The sequence below is a fragment of the Cupressus sempervirens genome, chromosome 8, assembly GCF_028749045.1.
Source record: "Cupressus sempervirens isolate cs-2001-9-10 chromosome 8, ASM2874904v1, whole genome shotgun sequence".
Classification (NCBI taxonomy): domain Eukaryota; kingdom Viridiplantae; phylum Streptophyta; class Pinopsida; order Cupressales; family Cupressaceae; genus Cupressus; species Cupressus sempervirens.
The window spans coordinates 276,230,189-276,250,809 of record NC_143125.1 but is presented as its reverse complement, the minus strand read 5'-3'; the positions used below and the strand labels follow the sequence as shown (position 1 = coordinate 276,250,809).

Below are 20,621 nucleotides of genomic sequence, written 5' to 3'. Positions count from 1 at the left end.
TATAGAGGTCTAAATATTGAGACAAATAGATCATAAACATAAAAAGGCACACATATATTTTTAAAGCTATAGGTCAATTTCATAGATCAAGTTCATTTTTGTAGGTACATAGATTATTTTGTGGTACACATTTGACCAAGAGTAAAGAATATGTCACTTAAGTTGACTTGAACAAGGTTATTTCCCTATTTGATTCTCTTTTAGAATTGTATATTATCTTAGCTAAGCAAGGCTTCTCTTTGTAAATTATACAGTTTGTATCATTAGTGACAGTTTAACATTCTTTGTTACTTTACTTTTATGCCTGTGAAAAATAATATAATGTTGCTAAAGGTTGTTGCCCTCTATGAATCTCTATGCCACTTCAATTTTATATTCTCCAAAGTATATTAATTTAAATTATTTTAAAACATTGATTGAAATCATTGGACAAATATTTCATAAAGAGCTCACCAAGGATCAAGTCTTGCCAAGTGCAAGGATCTGACACCATTGCCACATAGTTTTCAATTCTTTGAGCGAGGATTAGTTGCTTTTGGTTTGCAAGCTCTAAAAATCAAAATTCCTGGAATTTGCATTAATTCACATAGATAGATAGATAGATAAAATTTTAGAATGTGAGGCCTACAAGAGTAGTAGAGATAAATTTGCAGATACTATATGTGACAGTTCTTGGCATAACCTATTTAACGAAGAGTAAATCGAGCAATTGGGTGGACTCATCATCATCTTGAACAAGAAGCGAACAGTGCTACTTGAGACTGCTTGAATTGTCTTGCTGTCCCATAGACTTTTTTTAGCCTAGTAGACGTTAAAATTTTATCTATTTATCTATCTCAATATATAAAAACTTAATTGTTTGCAATTCACATGGTTAAACCAACCCCATGTTCAGCACATCTGAATTCATGGTCAAAAGCCCCGAGGTGTACGTCTCTTCGAAACACAAAACCATTGAACGCCTAAAACCTCGTGCTCTTGTACCAAGTGCGGTTGCAAACAGTTGAGTTTTTATATATTGAGTAAATATTCAAGCAGCCGTGTTTAATGCTATTTTGGAGCTCAGAGCCTCTCATTTGAGAAGTCTAGTTTATTCTGCATAAAACATTTGTATCAGCGATGGCAGCTGCTACTCACCATCATTTATCTGCATTGCCTGCAACTTCAAGTCACAATGGTGCTAACAATAGCAGCCAAATATGGGGGAAAAGTCTTAGATCAGTTTCTTCTGTCAAGTTTCCTTCCAAGTTAGCCAGAAAAACAGTGAGAATGGCTCTCAAGGAAGATGGGCCATCAGTGGCCGTTGTGGGTGTGACTGGTGCTGTTGGCCAGGAATTCTTGAAGGTGCTGACTGAAAGAGATTTTCCCTACAGGAATCTTAAGCTGCTGGCTAGCAAGAGATCTGCAGGAAAACACACGACATTCGAGGTCAGTTAGGATAGGCCATGTCCTCGATTTTGCGAGAGGTCATATTTTGCCAAGTGTCAGTTGCAAGTGCTCATTTTGTTGTTGTTTCTTTGAATCTTATTAGGGAAGAGATTATCTTATAGAGGAGCTCACAGAGGGCAGTTTTGGTGGTATTGACATTGCTCTTTTTAGTGCTGGTGGTTCTATAAGGTGCGTTCTGAATCCTTCTTAGATTGAATTTTGAAGCAGTTTTAGGGTTGTTATTAATGACTATTCAGAGTCCAGACTATTCAGCAATTAGAGAGCCCGCAGTGCAATGGTCACAGGTGTCATTTTTGGGCCATTTACCGTATTCAGAATCTAACACTCGAGCCATTTCAATTTTATTGATCTATTTGTTAGGATTAGCCATTCCTCCCATGACTAATATCTTTGCACTTTAAGAGACCAACTTGACACTCCTAGAATTAGGTGGTGCACATAGGGGCAAAGCTGTAGAATTGAAAGTAATGAAAATAAACATCCAATATCCTCAATACTCACCTCGAGGAGTTGCCTCGGTAACTGGGACTTCCCAGAGATCATAAATCCCAGTACTACTGCGGCATGAACATTTGGTTTATCACATGATATAAGCTTCTTAATAGTTGGGTTTTCTCCACAATCAAGTCTACTTAGCTTGTTACCTTATTTTCAGTTGCAACTTTTTTCAAGCTAATCCCCAATATAATAAGTTGGTCTATGAAATGGATCAGATACTATCTTTCCACAAGAAAATGCCAATTTTTGCAAGGGAGACAAAGGTTATAATAATGCAATAGGAGAGAATCTGAAGTGTGACTATGTAACTATTTCAATATGCTGGCTATCTAAGGCAGAATAAATTAGCTCACACGTCACATTAATACACGACCACAGGTAATGAGTTGGACTTCAATATTAAGTTAGTGCAACACTATTACCCTTTGGGTTCACAGAGTTTCATAGGGCGAGGTTGTTCAGATACTATGGTAATTACTGATCAATGATTATGACACATGATGGTAGTTATCTTCATAAGGTAAAGTAGATCATATTATTGTGACTGAATATGTGCTGCTAGTGTACCATGTATGGTTGCAGGACATGCTATTGAGGGTGCATAAAATTTCTGCAAACATCAGACAATCTTATATATGATGAAAAGCCTTGCCTGGAAAAATACAAATTGGTGCTTTTACTATTACAGTAGCCAACATAACCCACGATGCAAAATTAGGATTTATCTTAAAAGAGTCGAGATATTCTTGGGAATTACCAAGCGCTGTCTGCAGTTCTACTAATTTTGTGTCACCCCTCTTCTAACTATCACAGTATAGACCCTGTGGAATTGAATATCATCATATTTTCATTGTTAATACCACTTATGACTGACAAGTTGACTTACTGTGTGCCATGTTTGGCTGCACTTAAACTCCATCTTTGACTCATGGGTTTTCGACCATCTGCAGCAGCTTTACCATATTAAACAATATTAGATTACCTGAACATGTTTGTGAATGTTCTTGACATAGTAGGGAGGGGTTCCACATTCATTTCATAGTTTTCATGTGATTTTGCTATGTTATGTAGCGTAAACTGCAAAGATCATGAAGCTGGGGGTAAGCTTAATGAGTAAATGTGCAAAAGCAGCTTTGAGGTTTGTACCATGGAGATATTGTGTTGAGAAGGTGCATTCTGCCCTATCGTGAATCTTATGTTTGCTTCATTTATTGTTTTCAGCAAGAAGTTTGGACCATTGGCTGTTAAACAAGGTACAATTGTAGTTGATAATAGCTCTGCGTTCCGGATGGATGAGGATATTCCTCTCGTCATTCCTGAGGTATGTAAGTTTCATCCATTTCTGGTTTTATTTTTATTGTTGTAGATCAGTGAAGGAAAATCATGCACTTTTTATAATTTAGATCCTTGGATATTTTTCAGGTTAATCCAGAGGCAATGGCTCACATAAAACTTGGTTCCAAGGAGGGAGCACTTATTGCGAATCCAAACTGTTCAACTATTATATGTCTTATGGCAGCGACACCTCTGCATCGTCATGCAAAGGTATCTGTTATTGCACATGCTTACGAATGAATACTTTATCCCCCTTTTGATCGATTCCAATTTAACATAAGCAATTTTGTAATGCAACAATTATTAATTGTTCTCTTCTATCAATCTATTAATTGGGAAAATAGTTTTGAAGCTTGGACCTGGAGAAAAACTGATATCCAGAATTTTTTGACTTCAACTCAGGACTTGGCCAAAAAAATGACGTACTAAATATATAAATTCATTACATCAACTTAAACAACATGCAAGATGCTATTAAAAGCATAAAAAATGAAATTAGATAACGGTATCACTAATCTTCAGCTACCCAATCAAATGATAAGGAATCTGTAACCGCTGTCTCCTGCACATGTCCTTTGACCCAAACTTGGCACTGTTATAGGAAATTGTATCTGCATCACTCACCTCATGACACATAACATCATGTGTGCTATCATCTTCGCACACATTAGCAACTGAGGTACTGTTGCTGGGTACCTCAACGAATGTCTTATCTGAATAAGTAGAAGGTGCTACTATGCTTCCACTCCCCATGTAACTGCAAGTCCCTGTGAGTCATGATCTTGGAACCTATCATCAACTAATGAGTCCTCTGAAGTATTTGCTAAAGTCAGATATGACAAATCAGACTCACAGCAGCATGTATCATCCTCCTAAATAATAATAATTCAGTAGTACCCAAATCACGAGTACCAACACCATCCACCTGTAAAATCTCTACTGTCTCAAGCTGCTGCAAGCATGGCCCAGAATCATTATGACACAAATCTTTATCATATGACTCACTTCTAACACCTGAATCCTAAGTGTCAACACAAGGGAACTCCATGCAACCGTCACCAACATATGAAAAAGTTGCTCTCTTGATAGGCTCACCATTATGACTGCTGTCATAAAAATCAGAGCTATTGAAGCTCATATTTTCAATGCAATCCTCAAAACTAACATTCGTCATTTGAGTCAAAACTCATAGTGATACCAACGACATTCTCTACACTCACTGTGTCATTAACACCATTAAGAGCCTCAAAAATAGGACTGTTGTCATAAATATCAAACCCTATATGACGAGCATTTTCATTACAACCAACTAATGTAAGAATACCATCAATGGTGGCTATCATGTGATCAGCATTTTCTTGGTCACTAGCTCTTGTTTCATGTAGATGTTGGGACTCGATGCAATTGTCTTCAAGCAAGTCTGTCATAACCACATGCTCCCAAGAAGAGCCTCCAACATCATGCACACGAGAAGGACTAGTAGCCGCCCCACTGAGCAAAAGCTCCACTTTCTGATGGTTGTTGCCTGCTGAAGCTATACCTGTACAATCCTTCTTATTCTCTTCTTGTTTTCTTTGTGAGGAAGACTTTCTAAAAATGGAAACCATATAACTTGCACAATTATCTAGGGTTCCTGGATTCGAAAGTAATGCATCCATCCTTTCCTGATTTTGTTTAAGCTTTTCCATACTTTCCATCAGAGCATTTGTTTGCTTCTTGAGATAAGCTGTGCTATTCAACCGGTTTCCCTGTTTACTAGTTTTCCTGTATTTATCCATAACTGAAACAAGTGCAAGAGTGTTGGTCAATCAATTAACAACAAGACCAAATAATAATCTTTTCCCTACCACACAAGATGGCAGGAAACCAACTCTGATACCACTGTAAAGAACCCAACCGGTCCTAACTTCTTAGTAGTTTGACATTTTGTCAAACATTTATCATGCAAGCTCTAATACCACTGTAATGAGCCTTGTAGGCTCACTCCAAAGCTATGCTAAAGAATTATCTTTTTGGATCTGAGTTTATTAATTTCGCAATTTTTGTTATTGTTGTGGATATAATTTTTTTTGCAATTTCATTATTTATAAATAGTAATGCTTTGAAATGCAAAGTTAAAGATTATGATTCAAACTCCAACTTTATTTGCTATTGATCAATTTACAAGTGTTCACGAAGTATATACAGAAATGCGATAGTTTTATTTAATTCAGAACCTGAAGCATGTACAGAAATGTGATAGTTTTATTTAATTCAGAACCTGGAATTGAAGAATGACGCTGGAATAATAAATTGCAGCAGTGATATGAAATCCAAGCCACTCTATAACATACCGCAGCTCCTAGTGTAGAAACGCTGCTAGCATATTAAGAACGCAGCCCAAGTATACAGATAAAATGCTGGTAGAAATTCAATGCAGCTTACAAACTGGAAACACAAGTCCTTAAATGGTGATTGCAAACATTAAGTATGCAAAGCCTGACCTTCCAATGCTGCCAGTAATTGCAGAATACCAAGCCCCAGCCAAGGTCGTCCCTTTTCCTACCAATTTGCAGTAACAGTTGATTTTCAGCTTGATACCACCCAGATATGTTTTGATTTGCAGATCACTGTTTCAGTGGAAACAATACACAATTCTTTGGCATTGATGACCAATTCAAAGTGCAATCTGAATGGAGGAGATTAGGAATTCCTCAATACCCATACCAAAGCCTTGGAGTTTTCCAAATTCAATCAAAACAAACAGATAATGAATGATCGATCTGTCTCATAGGGTGCTTTTTAGAACATTTAAGAGCCAAAACTTCACCATCACACTAAACACCATGTAGCGTCTTAGATACACCTTTCATTTAAAAGCCTTTTGCTTTATACTTAGGCACATATTTGAATAATATAATATATTAACTCCCTTTGGCTCCAAAAATGACCTTTTCAACAATATTATAATATTCTAACACACAAGGTCATTGTTTCCTATGCCCAAGATTTAATACTTTTCAACCTGGTTCCAATGAGCTATGACACTAAGGTGGCCAATATACAACCTCAGTGTATTCAATTAAATAATAATCATAATTCATACATCTTGTGAAAATGATTGAAGAAGCATCAAAATCTAAATTTGACAACACATGAGTGAGCCTGATGAAGAAAGACAATGTGAACATAAAAATAAGAAAGACTCTTGGAGCCCAACCCTGAAGCCAGAGATAAAAATTGAGAGCATCATTCAATTCCGCTAACTCATCTGAGCTCATTAGGACAATTTGTTGACTTACTATAATTTGTAAGTCCCAACAAATGGAGCCATAACCCTTCACAAGGTCCTCTAATCACCGATATTAGCCTACAAGGACCCAGTAATAGGTTAAATCCATCCACAATTTTACCTTGTAGGATGGTAGGATCAAAGCTCTAATATGATTTGTATTTTTGAAGCCTTGAGGGAGTAGTACCGAGATGGGTATGAATATGGGTTGTAAAAACCTTGAGGGAGCCTAATTTGTGGATTTGTTTCCAAGTGCCCTTTGACAAGCATTCCCTCTTCTTCTTTGGTGGACATGTTTAGGAGAGAAGTAAGGGATTGGGCTTAAGTATGTTAGGTGTCAAATGTATTATTAATCCTTCATTGTTTCTTGATTCAGTTTGATTTAGATGTATAGTGATGCATGATAGCCATTGAAAATTGGTAGCCTCCTAGTAGGGGACATTACATTGACTAAGTAGTTTTCTGTTCCAGCACAATCGAAACCCTAGTTGGGAATTATAGGGTAAATCAAGTATATTACCAAAAGGGCACATTATAGGGTGCTAAAACTTGTGTGGATTGTCTCAAATTATAAATATATTTCATATTTCCAAATTTATAGAGCAGGATCTGTTATAGTCTTTGAGAGTGATGTAATATTAATTTCAATTGAGGATAGAAAAGTATGAAAACAACTGTAAGAAATCTGATTGTAATGTAGACCTTCTGAAAAAGCCTGTTTATATTGATTTTAGAAACATTTTAGATCATCCTCTGAATTTGTGGAGTGTGAATGTGATTTGAAACATTGATAAAATCAGACTAAACAATTGTTGTCAGAAACTTTACATATCAATCCAATGACTGAAAACCTTTTTTACATTATGAAAAATGATGTTTATACAATTATCCTTTTAGCCATATACATACATTTGCATGTCTCATTTACTGCCATATAATTTAGAATGGTGTAGAATAATTGCATTTGGACTCAAATGTGATGGAGAAGAGCATTTCGAGGATAAAATGTTGAAAATGCCAAGCTCTTTATAAAACTTAAAAAAGAAAGTAGTGTTGATTGCAATGCAAACGCTATGGAATGGTGTATCTTTGAATCCATGGATGGCTCTATTGATTGTCTTTTTGTTGCCTTGTGGATCAGAATGGTATGTGTATTAACCTATGTTACCAGAAATGAGAAACGGAAACTGCAACAACAATAAAAACATAATGAGAAATGAGATATTTAGAAGTTGTGTACAAGAAATGAAAAAAAAAATTTAAAAAAAAAAGAAAAAAGAAAAAAGAAAAAAAAGAAATATATATATATATATATATATATATAATTTCAATTTAATGAAAGATATGAAAAATATCATCAAACACTTGATGTTGAAGAAGCCCGTAGATTATTATCATTAAATTATTTTTAGAATATAATACTTATTGCAAACAATTTATCATTTAATAAAATAAAAAATACCTACCAATTTAAAAAAAAATGTTTAATTTTTTTCCTTGGTAATAATTTTGATTTTATTAAAAAATACATTACAAAAAGTAGAAAGAGATAATATACACTAGCTTCAAACTTACATTGATGGAACCTCAAGCATGAACAATCCACCCCGAAAACCTAAGTTACAGGTTTGGGTTTGGTTTCGTTCCAAGTTTGAAGTTCGCGAACTAGTTCACAAGTTCGTCAAAATTTTGGATTGGGGTTTGGGTTTGTTAGTACAGAAACATGTAAAAATTATAATACACACACATATTAATGAAACATGAGTTAAAATTAGAATGTAGCTTAGTAGCATAAACACATTTAAACAACAAAAATACCATGAACTTGTAATTATAGTGATCATACCATCATATAATTCAATCAACTTCAACATCAAAGATTCAAATCATTAAAAATATCAAGTTTAAGTATTATTGTTTCACGTTCATTGTTCAACTAATGGAATGAAAATCTACTAAGATTCTTTGTCTTCTTCTTCTTCGGTATTACTTGAGCTAATGCCAATGGGATCAGTAGTAGAAGCAACATTGATATTGGCATCAAAGTCATCAAAATCATCAAAATCATCCACTGTAAGCCAAGCAATGGAAGCATACAAGTTTGCAATTTCTGTACCAATATCCCACTTCTTTATCTTCCCTTCTTTGTATACTTTACTCTTGTGCGAAAGAAGGTGCAAGTTGTAATGCACAAATACTAGGTTCTCTGCTTTTTTTGATTGCAACCTATTGCACTTCACCGAGTGGATGAAAGAATAGGTGCTCCAATTTCTTTCTGATGTAGAAGAACTAGCAACCTATGAAGACAACACATGGTAAGCAATTAAAGATTTAATTCAATCTTATAAATAATTTAAAATCACTTTCTAGTCATGATTCTTTTGAAGAGCTAAATTTTCTTAAATAAAACTTACTTGTGATATAACTTTGATTTCAAGGGGCTGCAATGTTTGAAATCTTTGGCCATGGAGGTACCACCGACTATGAGCATCCTTCTTGAATCGATGACAAAGAGCATCGTTACTTAGATCTCTAGCATTCACAAACTCTGTGAACTCATCCATGATTACATCTCTCATATCATCACTAGGAAATAGTCTTTTAAATGCTGCTTGGTACACGTCAGACACTTCAATATCTCTATATGGCAACCTTCCTAGTAGACTACAATATTGAGAGCTATAGTATTTGGGCGTTAAGGCATAAGCAAGCAAATGTAATGGAGTAGTCATTTTGTCCCATCTTTCAACAATAATTGCATGCATTTGCTTGAAAAAGTTCTCTTGCGGATCTTGCTCCTCATTTATAAATTGCTTGATCTTTTCAAGCATTGAGTCTATGCCATCATAGATCTCTCCAAGGCAAGGCCTATCCACGTCAGTGTACCCAAGCATGCTCATAATGGGCTCGGTGATCTTAAGGAGATATTCCACACGTTCCCACCATGAGTTAGCCAATACCCTATTCTTTATTTTGTTTGCCCTATCAGTGTTCTTTTGCTTCCATACATCCCAATTGTGGCTAATTACCATACCTTGAAGTGCATTTTTCACTTGCATAAGTCGTCTCAAGATGAGTATATGTGATGGAAAGTGGGTCTCAACAACTTGTGACATAAAGTAGAGCAAAAAAAACAACTAATAGATACATATTTTAGAAAAGCATATACATTGCACAAGCAAAATATGAAAAATCAGAAATTGTCAAAATATTAAAAATTAAATTACTAACTTGAGTTCAAGTTCATTTACCGTCAGTAGCTCCAATTTTGAGTGGTTTCTAAAAAGAGATTGAGTCATGTGGTGGTTTGTGACAAACATTTGAATGTCCTCAACCTCTTCACACATTGTTTCGATCCACTCAATTTGGTTCCCAATTTTTTGTAGCATAAGATTGAGTGAATGGACCATAGAAGGTGTCCAAAAGATATGCTGATATCGCGCTTCAACCAACAAACAAATTACTCTACAATTCTTTGTGTTGTCCGTTACGACTTGGACACGTTTCGTGCACCCACTTGTTTAATGGCCTCAATTAGGATATTAGCAATAAATGGCCCATCTTTTACTTGGCCCCCACAATCCACTACTTTCAGAAACATTATCCCTTTAGGGCACACTACAAGGACATTGATCAAGGGACGATACCTAGAATCCTTCCACCCATCTAAAGTCTCAACCCATGAGTCCCTTATGGGCTTCAATTGATCTTTAATCCGCTAAACATCTTGATCCAACAAGGTGGTGTGTACTTTCTCAAACCCGGGGCCATAATACTCTCTTGGAGCTTCATTGGTACCCCTCAACATGTCCTTCCAAAATGGAGAGCGAACAACATTAAAGGACAACCCATTTGCATACAAGCATCTTCCCACCTTAATGTGAGCAATTTCCTAACTCTTATTTTGAAAAACAGTTTCTAGTGGTCCCTTTCTTTTGTGTGTAAGGAGTACAAAATCAGTCTTAGTGTCTGTTGCGGTACTAAAAAGGGGGTGGTCTTGTACTATAACATCTAGGGGGTGCATTCCCTTTGCTCTTTTACTTTTATTGCTACTAAGTTTTGTTGCCCTACGTCCTCTCTCTTTTGCTGCCTCATGCTCTTCTATATATTTTAACACGGTTTCATTTGGTATAGGGGCACCTTTTTTGCTAGGGCATTCCTGGACTCCTCTGCCAGTATATCCACACAAATGACCTACCACACGATAATAAGAACTATTTCTTTCTAGACCACAACCTTAACATCTCCAACGAAATGCACAACCTCTTGGAAGGGGTTTTATATTGTCTACATACTTCCATAGAGGATAATCAGAGTTGGGTTCTATTCTTTGTTCGGTATTGCCTACTAATGAAGAGGTAGTTGCCATTCCTTTTCCTATGGCAATAAATTAGATACATGTTCATAATTTATATGCAATAAAATGAAAAATTCTAAAAATTTGGAAAAAGATCATATAAAGATTGAAAGAGAAATGGAAAAATAAAAAAACTAGAACAAAAACAATAACAAATGGAATAAGATCTTACCTTTTCCAGCTATTACAAGCTTGCAAATGTGTATGAATGATGCACAAACACTTGAAGAACACCCACAAATCAATCTTCAAACTCCTTATACAATTGGACTCTTGCTCAACCACTTATGTGCGCTTCCTTAAGACAAAATAACTTGTTTGGAAACAGAAAATTACAATGAGAGGCCACCAAAAGCAATTCATAACAACCTTTTAGGGTTGTGGACACGAAAAACATTTATTTATTTTCCCAAAAAACAACTTTCCAGCTGTTTGCAAAGCCTAGTTCGTTGCGGGTTCAAACTTGGTTTGGACTTTTTGGGTTGGTCCGCTCGGGTTCAAACTTGGTTCAAACTTTTTGGGTTGGTCCACCTGGGTTCGAACCCAATCGAACTCATATAGTAAAAACAAAACCCTGCTCGAACCAAGTTTGAACTGGACCAGAACTGCGGACTAGTTCAAACTTCTTCTAGTTCAGCGGGGGGAACATACTATGGTAACCTAGCTGAAAACCATCCATTGAACTTACAATACAGACTCATTTGATGAGCTCTACCACAACCATTACAAAGAGATTTTACAATGTTAACTAGTACGGTGTTAACAGAATTGGGCTTTCAGCCATGCCCTAATTAACCCCAAAACTAGATATAAAACGCAATTGTGAGTACAAACACTTTGACAATTACAATTATGTCGTAGAAGAAAATTGTGGCATTGAAGCACATAGACTTGTTCCTTACACAACCCTCGATTATTGCTGAATGTTTTTGCAATTAAGCACAATACGTGATTATCCAAAAATGGGCTTGAAACTTGCACCAACTAGACCCTTGATCAAACTGTTCTATTAGAGCATGCAAACAAAATTGGCATTTACACTTCTACCATGAAGAATGTGTCTTTCAAAAAACTAGATGATTCTTTCCACCAATTGGAAGACCAACCAGCTAGATTTTTAACAGGTTTTTACAAAAACTACATAACACTTCAAAACAACAAACAACCTAGAAAAACAAACACCAAGACACCAAAGGAAAGAGGAGGATCACCTATAATTCATTTGAGGTCTTGCGAGACAAAGCCCCGAATTCTTGCTATTAACATGGCATTTGTGCAACTCTCGGACCAATCTTCGTCCACTTTTTTTGTTTCCTGCCTAGCACACCTTAGCTCTTGCAACCTTTCTTTATCTGTTGCAGTCCAACCCACTCGAGCCTTCATCTTTGTAATGTCCTCATCAATAATTTGTTGCATTACTAGTAATTTTAAGGGCAAACCAAGCCTTTCTCATTTCCTTGAATCATTTGTGCCTTAACCCTTCCTCAAGCCTCCAGGCGAATGGGGTGTACGTATGCTTGGAATCTTTTCCAGTCCACTTTGCTTGTGTTGGCAATATGGCTAGATAGAGGTCTGAATGTTGTCATTTATGGCAACATATACTTAGCATCTCATTTATGCAATTAGAATTAGAAAATTGTGCAAGTGTTAGACAGGTTACAGTAGTGTAGAGAGAGATATAGTATGTACGGACAACAAACTTCAAGTTAGTTCATGCTTAGTTGAGGATTGATGGTTGACAGGGTCACGATGACATATGTTAGTGTACATATGTGTACAGACTGTATGGAGCAAGTTACAGTAAATTACCAGTTTAGGTAATCAGTAGAGCAAAACGGAGCACGACAACTAATTGGAGTATACGACTTAAGGAATAATTATGGAAACAAAATAATTACTTAATCATGTTGGGCTGACATCCTAGATGTTTACCCAAAGTTATTTTATATTTGGTCAAACGTGTGAAAGCATCAAGGCTGACTAAGCATAGATTTATTAATTTGTGAGATATAAGTAAAGATCATATCGTGCACAAATAATGTGAATTATGAATGTGATGCGAACTATATGTGAAGGAAGCTTGAATGATATGCGAGCCTTGATGCAAAATCTTATGTATGATCAGAACAAGTGCGAGATACAATGGCAAGACAATATTGTATGTATATCTACTCTTGTGAAGAAACTTTATTGTATATTTCTTGCATACATTGTATTTGATCTAGCAACTCCTAATAGGGTTGAGGCTTTTAACAGGGTTTAGTCCTCTAACAAGGACTCGAGACACTATATGTATTTCATAGAATCCTAATAGGATCAATATCTTTAATAGGATTCTTTTATTTAGTGGATCATCTTGTGGGTATCATCTCCATTGGGGTTTTCCCTTGGCCAGGGTTTCCCTAGTTAACAAATAATGGTGTTATGAGTTCTCTTTGTGTATGGTTATATTTACTGTTTAACATTGTTGGTTTACTTTTATATGCAAGTTATAAAGTAATTAACAGTATTCAGTTGTGGGCAAAAGTTTGTAGAATACTGATTCACCCCCCTTCTCAGTATTATCTATTTCTAATAGCTTGTTAATCAAATTAATCCTAATGCTAGGAATGGATGCCTCCTGAATTTCATCCATTCCCAAGAAATCCCCTAGTGGAACTAGCTTCTATTAGAAAACTAGAACAACAGATTTAAAATAGAGAAAGAAGGAACTTCCAGCTTAATTTTATTGAATAATAGATGCAAATTTATACAATAGTTTGACCCATCAACATTCCTAAATGACTGCTAATTAGATTGACAACAAATTACTTCATCATGGTGATAAAAAACACTTAAAGGGCCATGATAGAAAATCCTAATGCTAGGAATGGATGCCTCCTAAATTTCATCCATTCCCAAGAAATCCCCTGGTGGAACTAGCTTCTATTAGAAAACTAGAACAACAGATTTAAAACAGAGAAAGAAGGAACTTCCAGCTTAATTTTATTGAATAATAGATGCAATTTTATACAATAGTTTGACCCATCAACATTCCTAGATGACTGCTAATTAGATTGACAACAAATTACTTCATGATTGACAACACACACATAAACTTGACAACTAATTGAAACTTATGGACACCTAACTCAAACATATCTACAATTAGATTTTGATTCAAACTAAAACTCTTTGACTCACACTTGAATTGAACTTATGTTGCCAACAACTCAAACAAGGTTTGCCACATGTGCAACAATTATTTATTTACTACTGTTGGAACATTAACTCCAACACCCCCACTTAATGTGACATCCAAAGGAAACATTATGTAGAAATCATACTTTGAAAATAGGTCATAGAGGAATAAGACTTCCTCAAGTTGCTCCCAACTGCTGGTATAGTCATGCAGCTGTCATTCAGCTTTGAAACACCATTGGACACACTTCCACATGAAATGCCTCGTAACCCTCGTAAAAGGTATGATGCAAAGCTTCCATATTTTCAGATCTCCTTGAACGATTGGACACCAATCCACACGTGTCTCATAACCCCAATGAGGTATAGTTTCTCCAATCCATAAGCACCTCAGACTATTTGAGCATCTATCTAGCCTCTACTACATCCTTTCCTATTTTCAAAGTGTAGACCTTCAAAATAGGATAAATTCTTCAATGAAATCATAATCATCCGCCGGTTCTTCTCTAGGCCTCATTTTCTTAACAACTTCTTCTCTAACACAGAGAACTTAATAAGAAGATGGCTTTGATAGCATATTAGAAAAATAGAACAGCAGATTTAAAACAGAGAAAGATGGAACTTCTAGCTTAATTTTATTGAATAATAGATGCAATTTTATACAATAGCTTAACTTATCAACATTCCTAAATGACCTCTAATTAGATTGATAACAAACTACTTTATGTTTGACAACACAAACATAAACTTGACAACTAACAAAAACTTATGGACACCTAACTCAAACATATCTACAATTATATATTGATTCAAACTAAAACTCTTTGACTCACATCTGAACTATACTTATGTTGCCAACAACTCAAACAGGGTTTGTGTAACAACAGGTTTTTCTACTAACTAATTTCATCATTAAACTAACTGATTTATATTTCATATTCACATGACATAGAATTCAAAAACAGTTTTAAAACTAATTAACTCTACATTGCTTTTCTATTCGAACAAGTTTAACAATAACTATTAATTGATATAATCAGCTGAAAATAAATCTAATCTAATTATAGATTACTGAATGAAAATACAATTAATATGCTCATGAACATCTAACTAGAATTTCAGATAATATCTAACCTTTCAGTAAAATAAACTTACAGCTTGAAAAGAAAATTACTATACTTTCAGGTAAGAAAGAACATATTGCTTTTAGTTGAGAATCTTTCTAATTGGTTGTCCAAGCTCTGACTTTGATGAGAGGAGAAGCATTATCATAGGCTTAACCTCCCAACCGCGGACTTTTTTACTTATCCCCACAAGTTCTAAATTAATAAAACGGCCCTCCCTACCTCGAGGTCAGGCACGGGATGTTCATTGATCCAGCCATCAGAGTAATTAGGTGGGTTGAGGTCCCAATAGCTATTCAAAAGAATAACTGAAGCATCAGGACAACAACATGATCAATTTGTTGTGGCAAGTATGCCTTTTTACCACCTCGACCAAGGATTTCAAGATGTGGGTTTATAACCCAATCTCCACCACTAAAGCTTGACAACTAATTTCGAAAGCGGATTTTGCATGAGCTAAATGCATTAGATTTATTTGCATTGTAATGGTTATTGATTTTTATTCTTGTTTTCTTTTTAACAAGTTCATCAACACCTCCTCACCATTAATAGGCCATCAGGCCGGTGTATCTTTGGTGCCTGAACCATTAACTTCTACTAATATAACATGTACCTATTCACAAGATTCTGGCTCTACAGCTTGTGAGTTTCCTTGGTACTTGGATTTGTACTTATCTCAGAATTGAACTTTGTTCTATTTTATTAAACATATTTATTAGAAGAAAAACATTTCAGGAAAATCTACAGAGTTTAACATGTACGGAATGGTGATGGAATAATCTTATATTCAAAGAAATTCAAAGTTGTGGCAATCGATTATTCTTGAGAAAAATATATTAAACCAATATGGCATTCACAGTCGGCTGTTTCTATTGACACTTATAGTTTATGAAGTGGACATAAATACAGATGATTACGTGTATATATATATATATATATATATATATATATATATATATATATATATCAGTTCTTATAATAGATGGCTTGTCTTATTATTGACTGGAAAACATGAACGATACTCAACTGCTGACTCGGCTTAACAAGTTGAGAGAATAGAAAAAGGAAAGAATTATAAAAAGGTCTCCTTATGTGACTCAATGCTATGCAATCGATTTGGCTATAACCTGAACTTTAGACGCCTTCTTCAGATCTCCATGAGAAGCAGTGGATTATGGCATGCAAATATGTATAAATTCAGGTGTTATGGACGTCGTATCCAAGCAAGGGAATCAAGAGAAATTGTAAAAATAAAGTAGAAGTCGGATATCTCTATATGAGCCGAAACACGACAAGGCCATCATAAATAACTTTTGAAAGAGACTTTACGGCTTCCTGCCGTTTCAAGATTGCATTCGAATTCTTTAATTCCATCAGTTAGAAAGAACGTAAAGAAAGAGGGAAAAATGAAAGGAAAAAGGAAAGATGAAAAGTTTATTGTTTAATATTATTTTATCATCTTGGTTAAGTTATAAATACGTATTTGCAAGGTGGCATTATTGGATTAATAATTCTAATGTAATAGTGCCACTTTGTATTTATTTATTTATGATTTTAACTCGAGAGAGTAAAATAATATTAAGTGATAATATTATTTAGTAAATTCAATAGAGGTAAGAACTTTGCTAATTTTATAATTATGTTGTTTTTTAATTTTTAATTTAAGCTCATGCGATTTCCACTAAGAAATTTATTGTCAAGCCCTAATAACCTTGCCATGGCGACTTTTAGGTCAAGCCTGTCATTCAGGATGACTGAATCATATGATCATTCCATTCGAATGACCTTGTTTCGTAATGCTTCCCCTCTCTCTCCAGTCTTCATCCTTTAAACATTTTTATACAACATTCTTGCCAAAACATCAGTTCAAGATTCATAATTTGTTAAGCAAAACCTTCAAGTGATTGTTGGGAAATTTCATTGTACAACGGCTAAAATTAACTAATTCCATTTCACATGAACAGAACGACTAGATTTAACTGATAATCAAATTGATGCAACGACTATAATAAACTGATTCAATTTCACATGATCATGAAGAATAAATAACGACTATAACTAACAACGGCTATAATAAACTAACTGGATTTCACATGAACATAAGAAAAAAAAATTAATTTGGTTCAATGGCTATAAACAGCTTAAAAATTTTAGGGCAAAAATTAGGATGTAATAGTTTGCCACATATGCAACAATTATTTATTTACCATTGTTGGAACATTAACTCCAATAGCTTCACCATCATGAATTTGACTAGCTTCACCATCATGAATTTGACTATGTCTTTTCCTTCTTCCAACTTAAAAGCCCACACCATGATCATCGAATAGATGTCAATTTTATTTTGATGTCAGTTTTCAACTTGGTAAAACATCTTACCCAATAACCAACCGACCACTATGGAAAGATTGTGGTGAACAAAATTGAACATTTGTCCACGCGAACCTTCTTGCTATGTCCATGAAATGGATTTTGTTGCTTTTGGCATTGGAGTGTGAATGCAGTTTCCATCTTGCTCAAACCCAAAATGACCTCTGCATCGTTAGTTCTTTGCAAGCTGCTAATGTTTTTTGGTTTTGAGAGCACACACCTCAATTACTTATGGTGATTATCGATGGAAAGGTAAGTAAAAACCTATCACATCCACCGCTGTGCTTCACACAAGGACATCACCTTAAAACCATCGACTGCATGTTGCATTTCAGGGGCGGGGGGAAATCGTGACAAGCACAAAGTGTAAGAGAATAAATGTGGGAATAATTTCATCCCTCCCACTTGACATAAAGGAAATTCCGAATAAAACAATTTCAAACATGATGTTAGCCTCTTTGCTCCCTTGCCTTCTAATAGTTGATAACTTAAAATCCTCAAAGGATGCAAACTCATCATTGATTTTGGAGATGAAGTTCTATAGGTGCCAGGCTTCCATGCCACCTTTGACAATGACCTTGATAATAATTTGGGAGTCACCTTCAACATGTAGCTTTTTGGCTTCTAACTTTTTAGATGCTCTTATTGTCAAGAGAGCTGCTTCAACTTCCACAACATTGTTTGTACCCATAAGATGCTTTTCTCCACAAGCAATGAGATCCCCATTTGAATCTCTGATTATGAATCGTGCCTCAGAAGGGGGAGGGTCACCTTTAGAAGCACCATCAAGGATACATTTCGACCAACATTCTTGAGGTCTTCCCCATTGGACAACATGAAGCAGCGGAGGGGAGAGAATAACCCCACAACACTCATTCACGGGTAAAATACTAAAATGTTTAAATAATTTTATTATTTTATAAAACATAGAATATTTCTAACGATTCGGGTGCGGATACGGATGCTCAATTTTTAAATTTTTTTTTTTTGAGGGGGGGAGGGTTTATATATATATATGCAAAGCAATGCAAGAAATATACAAAATTAAATCATTTGATAGTATGATATGATATATTTGATAGTTCACAAATATGCAAATTGAAATAACTAAATAAGCCATATCATATATGTCTATGTTCACAATCCCAATGCAAATCGGACAATCATTACAATTACAAAAAAAAAAAAATCGTTCATGATTCAATGTTCGTCAATCAAGATTCAAGATTCACTAATCCGAATTCGAATTACAAATGTTATTTAGGACATGTTTTAATGTGCTTTAAGTTATTTTTTCATCCAAAAAAGCATCAGTTTTGACATTGGGTCCATGGAGGTGTTTGGAGGCTCACGGATGCCTTGTGGATGCTCACAAGAAGCGCATCCTGGGCATCTGGATGCTCAGGATGTGCTTCCTCGAGCATCCACAGGGCATCCTTGGCACATCCACCTCCGAATCTAGGCCAGCGTGCTACAAATTGGCAACTAAGCTTTAAAACAATTCAATTAAATAACTAGATATAGCCTTTAACTTGCATTCAAAACTAATTTAAGATGCTTAATTTGACTTCTTTTGTCTCTGTCATTCATTCTGATGATGGATCATGGAGTGTGATCTGAAATGTTGATGCAAAAAAATAGCAACATAATTGAATCCAGAAACATAAAAAGATCATCTGTGGATTGTGGAAATTTACTGTCTCTTACTAGCTTAACTTTAATAATATATAATTTTGCAGTTTAACGTTAATGACAAACTTGAGATATCTGTAAATATCATAGAGTTGATAAATAAATAATCAAAATATAACAAAAATACAGCAATAAATCAGGGGTTCATGTCAAGCAGCATAGACACGGCTCCAAAATTTATCATTAATTGTTAATATCAATCCGCATCTTAAAAGCAATTAGTTAACCAAGCCTTAATGTGCAGTAGTTCCCAGATTTATAGAGTTAAAATATATAAAATTAAAACAGAATTGCAATGGCGGTTGGGAACCCTTTGCACTTTTGGAAATGGCAGTTGCCAATGAGAATTGCCGTTTCGTTCATTGGGAATGTGAAATGGAGTGCATCCGTTGCGTTTTTGGTAACATAGGTATCAACTGGAATGGTATATGCAATACGATTTTTTTTAAAGTCAATAACAAGCTAATTTTCTCTACATGCAAGATAACAAGGGATAGATCCCATGTTCCATTGAAAATAATTGTAGTTTGAGACATATTTCAAGAATTTCTCATAACGTGTTTGAGCCTATGATCTTCTATGGTATAAATGCAAATAGTAAAGACAATGCTGTTGACAGTAAAATGCACCACAGTACTGCAGAAATAGTCATTTTAATCATTATTATTGGAAATTGTCAATAATTGGTGATCATCGATACACTAAGTTATCCTTTGAGTTTGGATGTAGATTGATAAGCGGTATGCTAAGCATCCTCTAATCCTATAGTGGGAATGTCACTGTGATTTTTAGTGGGGAACACAATCTGTCCCCATGGCTTCTGAGAATTAACACTCATTTGTTTGGCTATTAGAATGCAGAAATGGTACCCCCATAAAAAATTGGTACACCATATTTAATTTTGGGATGCCTCAAGTCGGTTTGTCTCAAGGGACTGTCAGGCTGAATGTCTTCCCATCATACTCCTAAACTGCATCTATGCCACATACAATATTGGCTCCAAAAAACCTAAGGGACAACCAGTAAGAGATGTTCGGATCTGCAACATTAAATTTTTAATAGAACTTGTAATTGACACCATATTATGTGATGAAGGTTGAATACGTTGCTAATTGCTGTTGTTTGGCAGGCCCATCAGAATACTGACATGCTTTTTCGTTTATAGTATTGTCCTGTCAAATGCTTCTGTTTCACAATTTGAGGCAAAATCAAAACAGATTCTATTCTGAATCCTCATATTATCTAACTTTTTAAGCTATTGTACATAGACATTTCTATTAACTTATCTGCATAAAAAAAATCCTCTGCCTTTCCTTATCATTGAAACCGTGCTTTTCTGATCAGT

The 20,621-nt window shown here is 35.2% G+C and overlaps 1 protein-coding gene across 1 annotated transcript in view; it reads left to right on the top strand.

The window, feature by feature from the left end:
• Nucleotides 1-715: 715 nt before the first annotated feature.
• The window catches only part of LOC149542505 (semialdehyde dehydrogenase family protein), a 32,305-nt gene continuing 12,399 nt past the window's right edge, over nt 716-20,621 (top strand). Inside the window, exons 1-4 of the mRNA XM_089797439.1 lie at nt 716-1,428; nt 1,532-1,617; nt 3,169-3,268; nt 3,370-3,492. Of these exons, the coding sequence (XP_089653565.1) occupies nt 1,120-1,428; nt 1,532-1,617; nt 3,169-3,268; nt 3,370-3,492 (618 nt within the window). The 5' untranslated portion in view covers nt 716-1,119. The remainder of the gene's footprint in view (nt 1,429-1,531; nt 1,618-3,168; nt 3,269-3,369; nt 3,493-20,621) is intronic.